Raw genomic sequence first — 13,989 nt, forward strand, 5'->3', positions numbered from 1 at the left:
TAAAATACAATGAATTTAACTTATAAACTACATGGACTTTGAATCTAATATATTGTACATTACATTGACTTTCTAAATTCATATACATTGAATTAATTGAATTAAGTATAAAATATAAATTGTATAATTCATTTTATTTAAATTTATGTGAATAAAAATTTAATCAAAAGTTAATTTTGTTTGCTACCGAAAATTCTCTATAAATTAATAATTATTAATTTATCGATTAATTAATACCTCTCTAAATTAATAGAATTCTCCGGTCCCAACTATATTAATTTATAGAGGTTTTACTGTAATAGAATTTGTTTACAAAACTTTCTCTCCAAAACTGAAAAGATTGGAATGGAAGAAAAACAATTTTGTATCAATTATTTTAGTATTCCAAAAATACCCATACATATCTATTTGCATAAAACAAATAATTTGCATTGTGCTCATTTCTCTGTGCTCATGCACGTCTCTAATTAGTCCTTTTGGTATATAGTGGCTGGAGGCTCCCTGTTTTAGTAAATCCTTCTTTGTTTGCAGTAATATTGTGATTGTTGTCATTAATGGTGATTAGCCATTGGCACATTACCCATACAATGTTATGTGTCTATATATTACAACTTCCAAACTCCAAGATTTTATAGATTCAATTATATGGGCGCCTATGTAGGTACGACTTTTGGATCTAAATTAGTCTGAAAAAAGCTCTTTGATTTATAGTTATACATTGCTTATAACAGGGCTCAAGTAAAGTTATATGTTAGGAAAAATCTAAAGGTAGCAGAGTCCTTGACTTGCTTCTTGAACGAAATATGCAAAGCAAAAGTACATATCTAACAGGAATGAATGTTGCAGATAATTTGTAAGATATACAATTTTATTTATTTTAAGGGTATTGTGGTAAAAAATAAAATTTTCTTTCTTTCCCTTTTAATTCGGGAGCATAAGAAAGATTACTGGAGAAAATCTTTCTTTTGAACTCGGGAGCACGAGAGAGATTCGTTTTCTTCCACTTTTTCTCTTCGCTTCACTTCTCTCCCCATCTCCTCTTTTCTCCCCTCTCCCAGAAAAACTCGGGAGCGTAAGTGATCCGACGGTATCTCTGTACACAAGAGTTTCATTTCATTAATAAGTAAATAATCAAAATAATAGGATAACTCATCATTTGGGAACGTAGGTTTTTGGGTATTTTAGCATTTTTTTAATAGGTTTTGACCAATAACATTACTCTAAATTGATTTTGATCAATGAACTCAACAATTTTATTTATTTTAAGGGTATTGTGGTAAAAAATAAAATTTTCTTTCTTTCCCTTTTAATTCGGGAGCATAAGAAAGATTACGGGAGAAAATCTTTCTTTTGAACTCGGGAGCACGAGAGAGATTCGTTTTCTTCCACTTTTTCTCTTCGCTTCGCTTCACTTCTCTCCCCATCTCTTCTTTTCTCCCCTCTCCCAGAAAAACTCGGGAGCGTAAGTGATCCGACGGTATCTCTGTACACAAGAGTTTCATTTCATTAATAAGTAAATAATCAAAATAATAGGATAACTCTGTTATCAATCTTGTACGATAAAGACATTGTTATATATATATATTGAATATATAACTACTTCACAAAAACATTGTTAATTCTTAAATCACATAAGCATATGAGAATTAACAATTAAATTAGGAGAAGGGTTTGAGAAAACAAACAGAGATTGGATTTAATCTCGAGTCCAGAAAACTGTCTCCTTAAAGCAGTTTCGCCCCGCACCATCCGTGTTTAGCGACCTGCTTCCCAGGATAAAACGAGATACTAGTATAATCGATAGATCGAATATACTCTCAGCGAACTTGAACTGAGCCCGAGAACTATCACCGGAATATTGGAAAAATTTAATACTAAAGAGACCGAGAATGAAAGAGATGACTCTTATTTCCTCGACTTAATAAAACTGGTGCCCTAAGACTCTATTTATAAAGAGAGGCTTGAAAGGACTTGTTTTTCTTTTCGATGTGGTACATGGTATTTATAAGAAAAACTAAGGAATAGGTTTGTGCTACTCTCGATGTGGTACAAAACCACTTTTCATATTAAAAGGTAAAACTTTGGAACATCAGTTCTCATTCACCTTTTACTCATTTTGAGCGTGTAAATATGCGTTGGAATCCCCTCGAAGAGAAGAATACGTTCCAATAAATACACACCACTAACACATAATGTGTCTCACTCATATAGAGTCTCAAAATGATTCACAACTTAGTCTAAAATACTAAGTTTGTCCAACAATCCCCCACAAATGAGATTGATGGTCCAGTAGCACGCACCACATAGACACCACATAGACAGACAGACGCGGAGCTTGACTTGGTGATAGTTCCAGCGGTCGGATATAGCATACGATAGGTAGAGAATGCTCCTTGAACCTTCGCTCGAATAAGTATATCGACTTTACTGGTAGACAGTATGACGCGATGTCCTTGAACTGTTCGACCGTTTGTGTAAACGATGACATACTCATCACTATATCTTTCCTGACTCATTCAGTTCTCATGATTATGTCCATTTTGGCCCTGGAACATCGTCCTGGTTCTGCAAGAGTTTCTAAAGAATTGTGCCTCGCAATTCTCCTTTGAAGCGGCCATACTTCTCTCTTACATAGGTGATCTTTATCTTATAGAGTAACCCGCGTTTACTTAACCGAATATTATGTATTCAAACTTGAAATCCCTGTATTCGTCAAAGATCATTAAAAGCATAAAGCTTAACCTCGTACCTTACGGGTCTCACTGTTTCATCATCATAGAAATAGGCCAGGGGTTACCCCCACAGTGATTTGGTCATCATGATTTAGTTGTCCCATTGAACCAAGTTCTTGGGATCTCCAGTCAGCAAGGTTGGGTGTCCACCATGACGCCGTTAAGCAATAGGCAAGGCCCATTTCTCTCGATTATTTGACAACTATCTCTCGGTCTAACTAGATTCCCTTGGCTTAAACAGATTCGCTCAGTTTAACCATCTGGTTAGTGGATCCAAACATTATCATTTAACTTTACATAGTCAATCATGATAATTCTCGTTGAGAATAGTTGTTTAATGGTATTATGTCCTCATCATAGATGTGAGACATACCATTTCATACACAATAATGTGATCTCCCAATTTGCATATTGATTACACGATATATGCATATTGAAGACACATTTTCCTTGTCATTTAGGAATATCCTTACAAAGTGGCTACTCGGCCTTTTAACTGCATTTATTTTATGCACCAGACTCGTATTCCATCATGAATCGAGCTAAGTTTAGGATTTCCATGACACGACTGCTAAGTGTGAAATGTATTCTCGAATGACTTTTAAGTTCTTAAAGTCAAATATCTAATTTACATACTATATTCACATAGTACAATTAGATATCTTTCGTATTGAAGTCCAAGCTCACGAGCACATATCATACACCTTAAATCTCATTGCAATCACTTCCAAGTGACCAATTTCCATTGTACTCGTGCATCTACCCAGTTTACCAACTGTGTATCCTATGTCTAATTTTGTACAATTTTAAAAAGTACAACAGACTTGCAATTCTTCTTGAGAGATCCTTGTTCATCTACGCTTGGATATATATAAATCCATTCCAGCTATGACAACTTTAGCTTCGTTGACCTCTTCAAAATTCACATCACCAACATGTGACATGTATCATCTAAAACTTTTAAAGTCACGAAGATTGTAATCTTCAAATCAAAACTTTCCAATCTCATCAAGATTTTCAGAGATGATCCTCTTGTCATTACTTCTCGTAATGATCAGATCACTCACATGCAATCAATTATGACTTGCATATCATGTGTAAATAACACATGCACACTTGTCAATTCTCTGATTTTGAATCAGTTTGACATCTCATATTGACATATTTCATATTTATGAAATAACTTTACTAGTTATTACTTAAGGCTTCACTTGTTATTGATATTACCAGCTTTTAGCGTCCCAAAAAACCAGCAATTTCAGTTTGCATCATTACCGAGTTTAAGCGTCCTTAAACTGGCAATCCTTATTCACATAGCAACCAATATTGAGCGTCCTCAAAATGGCAACCATGTCATTTATTTGAAGCCATTGCTTATCATAGCAATATCAAATTTAATATGCCATTATTTCGTGTCAATGTTGTTTCACTCAACATGATCACCGAAAATACAGATTTTCTACTCTTGCTTTATCTAGAGCAACCCTCGGGTTCATGTAAATAGATATTTCTCCAAATATCTATTTAGAAAGACCATCTCAATGTTCATTGATGCACTTTTAAATTTCACAATACGATAATTTTAGTATCATCTTAATGAACCTTATTCTCAAAACTCGAGAATATTTCATAAATTATATAAGGTCATCACTTTCGACTGTAATATTTTTTGTATCAGTCTGACCTTATACTTCCTTCAGACCCAGATATATTTTCCCAATTTAAAAATTCATCTAGGTCCTAATGCTTCTATCTCGTAAGACGATCTATATATTTTTTTTAAACAAGATTCTGTCAAACAGAACCACTCTCTCTATTTCTTAACATCCTTTCCCCCACAAAGGACATAGAGAGAACATGCACAATCCATTTTCTAGTACACGTGCTAGAAAATCTTGATTTATTGACTCTCAGTAATAGTCAAATTTTCTCTTGATATATTCACTTATCAAGAAATTATACGTGAAGCGCATTGCTTCTATTAAATTTACGAGTTCACCTTCAAGCAAATTATCAAGACATTCGGGACTAGCAATTATCCAAGTCTTTTGCTCTCTGCAGGTTCATCCTCACATTCATCCAATAACTCGTAAGTTCATTTAGATGACTTTTAATTACAGATCTACTAGGATCTACTAGCTTATCGCATAAGCATTCCTAAACTCTGTAATAGTATTCTTACGAATCTCAAAAATTAGATTCATATATCGGATATTATTAGACTCAACCATTGTCTATGTATCCATCCAAAATATCTCAATTGTTTTTGGATCTCATGCTACCAACAGAGGTATTGGTATCAAGTTTCGAGATACCCCCACATTTCAATTATTTTCAAGAATGTTTCATTACATTCCACTATTCATAGAAAATTCAATAATTTTCTATTTAAGATACCCCCACAATTTTAATATTTTACAGAATGTCAGAAAATATTCCAAAACTAATAGGAAATTTAATTATTTCCTTCTGTGGTATCATGTTTAAAGAACGATTAGCCCTTCGTAACTAATATCCTCAAATTCAGTGATAGTCTGAGCTGATCACAATCGTTTTGCATCTCTCTCAGAGCGCAACTCAAGCCTGCATCTACTCCATTTATATAATGCGAGTAAGGTGCAACGACCTCATGAATATTCACGTTGCAAACAGAATTTGCCCGGTGATTATTCATCATCAAATTTATTCACAACCATCTTAATTATCTGTATTAAGTTGGATTTACCCTTGAGTTTATAGAGCACACATCTCTCTATTTAGCTTCAATATTGACTCGACTACGAGTACGAGTGACAAATGTTTTACTATCAAACTAGACAGTAAACACGTATCGTGTCACTACCTCTCATCCTATAAGATTTTAATATCATGTTAAAAGAACTTCCCGTAGTTCTTATCATTAAAAATTCAATTACCGAATTTCTCGAAAATATTTACATGGTTCACACGAACCTACATTTATGGCTCACCTACTGGTACAACCAGAAAAGGCCCAAGGAAGAACATAAATCTTCAATAAACCCACATTCAGTGATCTTTGATCAACTGATGCGTTAGGGTTAACAACTTTTCGGATTCTCTCCGAAGTTCAGCATAAATACTGATATCAATATTCGCCGTATTAAGTATCACATGGATCACTATAATAGGCTCGTGTGTCACTGCCGCAGCAGACCGACACCAACACGTGAAATTACTATTTAACTAGAGGAAAAATCCAACCAGAAAAATATAATTTATGTGCCGACCCATAACCTGTACTCCAGGCCCATTAGGTTTTTTAATGTGGAGAATCCTGAGCAATTGTAAATCTGGTTCACTTCAGCTGCCCACCTCGTCACATTATTTAACAACAAACATGTTACTGCATTCTATCCAGTATTACAAGTTTGTGATATAACTCCATTATTAAAGATTAAACAATAATAATTGATGCCTTATCATCACTCAACAATGATTAAAAAATTAATCACCAAATAATCAAGTTCCATCATGAAGGGTCACATTTATGTAGCCATATCATTTAATTGCATAGCAATATCATGTTATGAACTTGCAAACATGCATGTAAACTATAGCATATATGATTCTTGTATCAGTGTACTAATAATTCCAAAATCAATTCAGAATTAAGAAATCAATCACCATGTTAACAAAACATAATAAGCTATCCATTAATAGCAAAAACATGGACGAATTATAAATTTGGGTTTAATCTACCAATTTATAATGATCAACCCGAAAGAGATGTCACCAAATATGTCCACTTGAATATAAGTTGATCATAAATCAATAACCATTAAAGCATCAATAGCCTTATAAGAAACCAATTATCCAACAACTTTGTGCTTACTTTTGCCTCGTACCTGTTATGCTTAAACAAAGCACCACTTAAAATCAAATTTATATTAATTTCAAGCACATGGCAACAAGTGATCAAAGAAATTAACGCACTAAATTTAATTTAATTAATGAGGCAAATAATGGCCACTCATATACCCATAAATAAATCCAATTTAAACAATCAAATTGACTTTTGCGTCTACTCACAAGAAAGTATGAAAATTGAAGGAGACTGCTTTAAGATTGTTATCAATCTTGTACGATAAAGACATTGTTATATATATATATTGAATATATAACTACTTCACAAAAACATTGTTAATTCTTAAATCACATAAGCATATGAGAATTAACAATTAAATTAGGAGAAGGGTTTGAGAAAACAAACAGAGATTGGATTTAATCTCGAGTCCAGAAAACTGTCTCCTTAAAGCAGTTTCGCCCCGCACCATCCGTGTTTAGCGACCTGCTTCCCAGGATAAAACGAGATACTAGTATAATCGATAGATCGAATATACTCTCAGCGAACTTGAACTGAGCCCGAGAACTATCACCGGAATATTGGAAAAATTTAATACTAAAGAGACCGAGAATGAAAGAGATGACTCTTATTTCCTCGACTTAATAAAACTGGTGCCCTAAGACTCTATTTATAAAGAGAGGCTTGAAAGGACTTGTTTTTCTTTTCGATGTGGTACATGGTATTTATAAGAAAAACTAAGGAATAGGTTTGTGCTACTCTCGATGTGGTACAAAACCACTTTTCATATTAAAAGGTAAAACTTTGGAACATCAGTTCTCATTCACCTTTTACTCATTTTGAGCGTGTAAATATGCGTTGGAATCCCCTCGAAGAGAAGAATACGTTCCAATAAATACACACCACTAACACATAATGTGTCTCACTCATATAGAGTCTCAAAATGATTCACAACTTAGTCTAAAATACTAAGTTTGTCCAACAAACTCATCATTTGGGAACGTAGGTTTTTGGGTATTTTAGCATTTTTTTAATAGGTTTTGACCAATAACATTACTCTAAATTGATTTTGATCAATGAACTCATAAAAATCGCAATAACATTACTGTAAATTGATTTTGATCAATGTACTTGTAAAAATCAAAAATCAGAACTATTTACTGTAACCGTTGATGGATTAATCGGCAAACATATATTTTAATTATATTTTATATACTAGCCTATAACCCATGTTATACATAAAATGATTATAACATTTGTAAATTTATTATTTTATAAAAATAAATTATAAAAACAATAAAATATATATTATTTAGATTAACGAAGTTAAAATATTTACATATTATTTTGTATGTATTATACTTTTGAAGAATTTAAAATTTAGATAATTAAAATCTTAAAACATATTATAAATAATATCAGTAGCGGTTGCAGGGTTATATAAGATAAAAAAATAAAAATAGGAGTATTGAATAACAATGAACCGGTGGTGTATCCGGATGGTCTGCTATTGTTCTTTTTAATATTGTGTTTTGGGTTTTTTTCATAAATACTTAAGTTTTACAACTTTTTGCAAAAATATATTATTTTTTAAAAATATTTACAAAAATATGTACTACAAAAATATTTTAATATTTTGAAATTCTTTTCAGAATTTGGTAAAATAGCATTTTTTTTACAAAAAGTTACATTTTTGGTAAATTCCCTTAATTTTAAAAAAAATTCTTGATTTATTAATTATTTTTTATATTATAATTTGAATTGATAAAATTAATTTTGAAAGTGTTTGGTTTCCCACAAAAGAGGTAATAAAGAAATTGAGTGCGATTAAAAGTTAAGTTGGATAATAATTCATAAATTTTGTAGTTATATTATATATATAATTTAATTATTTTGATTAAATTATTTATGTAAATTTGTTTTGAAAGGTGTAAATATACTTTTTAGGAAAATGTTAACCAACCGATTAAAAGAAACCATATTTCGTTTGTAATAATATTGCATATATACAGGAGAATGATCAAATAGACACTAAAATTAAAATAAAAATTAAAAATTAATTTAAGCCATTAGATCGATCTAATCTAATGGTTCCCTTCAAAACACCACACTCAACTAATTACACCCTCCCCACTCAATTTGAGATTTCCCCTTTCATTTTTAATTTAATTTTTTCTCATTAAACGTCTTTTTTAAATCCGGTTTCATTGTATTGTATTTTTATTTATCTTTTAACGATCGATTTGCATATATGTTATATTTCGAAATAAGTTTTTTTTTAAAAATATTTGAATTCTAAAATTGATTTTTAGTAGAATAACAATAACCCTATATATATATATTAGTCCTATTTATTATTATAAAATATACTATTCAAAATATAAATCATAAAAATTGATCAGATTTTAAAAATCGAATCTATCAATTTTTTTTTAAATTAAACAATCAAATATTTTTTAAAAATTAATTAGGGATATATAAAAGTCATAGATTTTAGAACACGTAAAATGATTAATCGGTTTAAAAAAATATGTGTTTGGATTAAATAAATTAGAAATTTTGTAGAACCCATGAACTAAACTAAACACACGCTTGTGTATCTATAACCCAACTTCACTTTGTGTTTTATCTCTCTTTCAGTTTGGTCTCTCATCTGTCTTTTTATCAATTTTTTCTGGACTTCAAATATTTTTTTTATTGTTCTTTAAATCTTTGGAAACAATGGCTGCAGCTCAAGGTAATTCTCGATCTGTTAACACTATTATCATCCCTTTGTTTCTTACCTCAGTTATGTATATATTTTTTATGTATATATGTATATGAACTGATCTGTTTTTTCAAGAATTTTTACATGAATGAGTGCTGTTCATTGATTGAGTGATTACTCAGTGTTCTTGATTGATTTTTAAGTTATAATTCAAATGGGGTTTATAAATTGAAGTGTAACAACACATAAAGATGTGATTTTTTTCATGTTATCGTACTTAAGCTTTTGACCCTTGTAATTTTCTTGATGTTGGTGTGTTTATGTTGTTATGGTTTTTGTTTTGAAAAGGGTTTTTAAGGTTTATGGAGTAATCTTGAATTTTAATTGGGAATTTGAAATTTGCTGGGTTTTTTTTTCTGAGTAATTACGAAGTGTTGTTGATTGGTTTTGAGTTAAAACTTAAATGGGGTTTAATCATTGCATGGTTACAACACATAGATATGTGATTTTTATTTAGCAAGAAACACGAAAGAATGAAAGATGTGATTTAGCCTTGTTGTGGAACAGAAGCTTTAATTTGTTTTGCTTTTCTTGATGAAGTTGTATATGTACTATGCAGTCGTGTTTTTGTTTTTTCTTGAAAGGTTTTTAGCCTTTAGGGTTTAGGGTCATCGTTATTTTATGGAGAAATTAGGTTTTGTTAATATGCTGTTGGCAAATGGCTTTTTAGGGAATGGCTTGATACAATGATTGGGAGATACGATATAGTGAGTTAAGGTCTTGGGTTTTAAGCTATTGTCAGTATGTGTTGCGGAGTTACTTCTTATAGATCACCTGATTAGTTTTGCTAGTCACCTAAATCGGGCTAATTTGGTATGATTCAATATGAAAGTAATTGTAGTTGCTGAATTTGACACCACTCCTTCGAGGTCGTAGCTGCTGTTGAACCTAGAAGCCTATTGTCACCTGCAACATAGTGTAGTTCTGTACTATCATTAGTCTTTTCGTTCTTGTCACATCCTACCATAAGATTATGTCTTGACACCTAGATGACAGAGTTGTGATTTATTGTAGCAGTAAAGTAGACCCTTGTTACTTCTCTCATCTTTATATGATGATGTAGGATGCCAGGATGTCTAGGCTGGTTAGATGTAGTTTCACGGTGTCTACAACGTTTGTTCCCTTTAACAGAAGCTAAAGGCTGTGTAGCTGTCTCAGTATTCGGGGCCATATTCAATGATTGGTGTCGAGGAAAATTATTCTTGTTATTAGTTTTATCGCGAGGGACTTATGATTGCTTTGTTTGCCTTTTTTTATGATTGTTGATCTGAAGGCCTCACTGATATATTGTTTCTCCAATCCTCCTTAAAAAATATGATAAATTTCTCCTCAAACTAGATTAGGGGCCATTGCAAGCTTATAAGTTGGTCAAACTAACGTAAAGACCCAGTTTAATAGGTTTTTAAATAATGACTTGTGAAGTAAAAGAGACTTACAAAAAAATGTTAGAACTTAGTTCTTGTAAATTTTTCAGTTTGTAGTCTGAATCGGACAAAATTGATATCACCATCACTGCTTTTTGTCATTTTTTTAACTTTTTTTATTACCACCTATCAAATTCGTTGTCACAAGCCTAGATGGATTTTAAAATTAAACGAATAAGACATATGTAATAACCTATATATATATATATTTTCTTTACGTTGTGTAACAAGTAATTGTCAAGATTTTTCAAAAAAAAAAGAATTGTCAAGGTAATCCAAGCACGATTAACATTGAATTTATAATATTGCAGGGGAAAATAATTCAAGTACCATTGAGCCACAAAGAGATGTGCCTCATGAGTCAAGCTCACAGGCTAATCCTGCAGAAACTGGTATATTGCAACTTTTACATGTTTATATCCAGAATGTGTTTGTGCTTAATTAATTTATAACTATTATCTCTTACTATAAATTAAGCTTGCCTCTTTCCTGCATATCCAACGCTGTGTGACCGTGCGCATGTGTGTGTTTGTGTACGTATAGGTATATATAGTTTTATTTACCGCTATTCAAATTATATGTACATTGTACACTTTTCTTATAAATTATGCCCCCCTGTTACCCAAAAGTTGATCTGGTGAATTTATATTGTGCGTGTGCAGTTGTACCAGAAAAGAAAGATAAGGTTGATGCTGTATGGCAGCTGATGAATAAAGGAGTATCTTCTGAGAAGCTGAATTCGATATTAAACAAGCATAAAACAACTGTAAACAAGACTCCTAAGAAGTCTTCCTCCCAAGTATCTCCTGTATTAACAACTTCACCCTTCTTCTGCATTAATAAATACTAAATAATTTGAAGTAATTACCTAGAGTACTGTTGTAATTATTGAAACTTTGCAGAGTTGGATGACACATCTTGGTCTAGGTCCAAAGCAAAAGGTGTCACATCAGGTAGGTTCCCTTAATAGAAAGCCTGATAAAACCCAGAATGGCGTCAGTGACGAGTCAATGAAGCTGGCCGCTGCTGCTGCACTTTCAGCTGTTAAAGATTCTGCTGCCATGGCTGGCCCTTCTGGAAGAGGAAAAGTTGAAGTATGAATCATTTTTCTGCCCTTTAGTTTATGTGTTTTTTTAATAGTTTCCTTAACAGCAAGTAATTTACCCAACCTTAAATTTTGGCCTAAATTGATTCCATGTTCTTTTAACTTGGTAATAGCAGCTGCAGTGCTTGTCTTTACCTTGCTGATCACTCGGTTGTATGGTATTCTTTTGCTTATCCTGAAAACATCTTATCATTTTGCAGATTACAGAGATTCGGGACTTTGCAGGTCAAGAAGTTGAAGTAAAGAAACTTGTTGATGCTGATTCGAAAGAAGCAGCAGAAAAAGCCAAAAATGCAGGTGGTGCCCCATCTGCAATAGACTCTATCCTTGAACAAATAAAAAAGAAACCAAAGCTTAGCGTGCTTGACAAGACCAAAAAGGACTGGGGGGAGTATAAAGATGAAAACAAGGGCTTGGAAGATGAGCTGGATGCTTACAAGAAGAGTGGGAATCAGTATTTAGAGAAGGTTTCTTTCTTGCAACGAGCAGATTATCGAGAATTTGAGCGGGAGAGAGATGCACGACTGGCAGTGCAAGCCAAGAGGAAAGCAGAGATGTGAAGTTTAACCCTCCAACACTCAATTTGGAGAGGAGAAGAAGAAAGCCTGTTTTATTTATCCAAGCAGTGACATTTTTTATTGTCATCCATAGGGTTTTCACTGTATGTTAATTCTGTATGCTGTTCAGGCTTTTAGTAGCATAACATCGAATAAATGATTGGAATTGCGTGGTTTTTTGACTGGAAGTGTGGTTCTTTTCTATAGCCCACAAACCTGTTTGCTGTTTATGCAAATACCATTTGATGAGATGAGACAAATGTTTGTGAACTCAGAGGTCCTTTCATCTTGCGCCGTTACTTCAAAAGAACAATGGTAAATGGCTCTGTATCTAAAAGAGCATCCTTTTCTGGCACATTAATATGTAGTGAGTGTATAACAAATGGAGAATTATCAAGTTGCATAAGTGTTCAAACGGATATCTTGATTGTGCCTCGCATTCTTGAGAGAGCAAGACTGCAACGAAGATCAGTTTCCAGTTTGGCTTCTATTCCCCATCCTTACGGTTCAGAGTCTTGTGGTTTGTAGGATGTAAAATAATGACATAGCAGGAGTGTGAAGTGTGCTGCGCCCAGTGTCAGGACAATCTACTCATAATTCTTCAAACTCAATCTCTGATACTTTTTGTGGGTAATATCAAATTATCAGCCCGTTCTCAACTTTTTTTTTTCCCAATTTAAGTGTGGTGCTTAAAGTTGCTTACTGCGAGTGTCGTTCCTCAAAAGTTTCTGGATTATTTCAAAACAAAGTACAAACCCGATGCTTTGCTGGACGTGTAGTGCAAACAACTATGATTGTAACTTTGTGCGTGAATTTAACTATAAACAAAATTTTACGATACAATTTTAACCTGTTTTTTTCCAATTTAATTCGTTTCTTAACTTATTACACAAACTCAGCGTACCATCAAGTCCAGAATAATGTGATGTTATTCCCGCCTCGTGTACCCGACTTAGAGCATCTCCAATGTAAAATTAGTTGTCAACTTTGTCAAATCATCGTATATATTAATATTTTATTTTCACTAAATTTTATATCAACTTAACAATATTCTACTTCAATAGTTAACGACCTTTAATTGTTGTCTATGTGGTCCTTAAATTAAATTGTAAATGACTCATAAACTAAAAAAGACATTATTGATATAAACTTTTTGTATTTATATATGTATTTTAACTATTTTAAGAAGTTGTCAAGTTTTGGTTGTTGAAAAATGTGGGTATTGAGCCCCACATTGTCAAGTCATTTTGAGCCGTTCTTGAGTGGGTGTTGCTTGGAGTATGTTATCCTCCGTGAGAGCTTTCCGAGGCATTGAAACACTCAAAATGGTTAAGAGATGAATGAGATACGATCATTCAAAATTGATCCCTTGAAGGTGGAATTGTAGATGTGAAAACTTGTATCCCACATTGAAATGAAAAAGGGGTTTCCATTACTTTATATAGCACAACACTTTAGTAGTGTTTAAAAGTGTTAGTAAGGTATTGCTCCATCTCCTACGTGCCCTGAATAATCACGGACTAATTTAATAAGGAGACAGTTTCAACTGGACTCGAGGATCTCCTTTTGTTTATATCCTTT

General features: G+C 32.7%; 1 protein-coding gene across 2 annotated transcripts; it reads left to right on the plus strand.

The window, feature by feature from the left end:
• The first annotated feature begins 9,146 nt into the window (after positions 1-9,146).
• LOC141678800 (uncharacterized) lies at positions 9,147-12,659 on the plus strand. 2 transcript variants are annotated; one of them, XM_074485193.1, is made up of 5 exons: positions 9,147-9,292; positions 11,058-11,138; positions 11,409-11,554; positions 11,649-11,840; positions 12,052-12,659. In XM_074485193.1, exons 1-5 carry the CDS (start codon positions 9,277-9,279, stop codon positions 12,409-12,411), a joined length of 795 nt encoding a protein of 264 aa, XP_074341294.1. In that variant the 5' UTR covers positions 9,147-9,276; the 3' UTR covers positions 12,412-12,659. The 2 variants fall into 2 exon arrangements, with proteins under 2 accessions (XP_074341294.1, XP_074341295.1); XM_074485194.1 differs by having other exon boundaries at positions 11,409-11,545.
• The last annotated feature ends 1,330 nt before the right edge of the window (positions 12,660-13,989 follow it).

Source organism: Apium graveolens, chromosome 8 (genome assembly GCF_009905375.1).
Source record: "Apium graveolens cultivar Ventura chromosome 8, ASM990537v1, whole genome shotgun sequence".
Classification (NCBI taxonomy): domain Eukaryota; kingdom Viridiplantae; phylum Streptophyta; class Magnoliopsida; order Apiales; family Apiaceae; genus Apium; species Apium graveolens.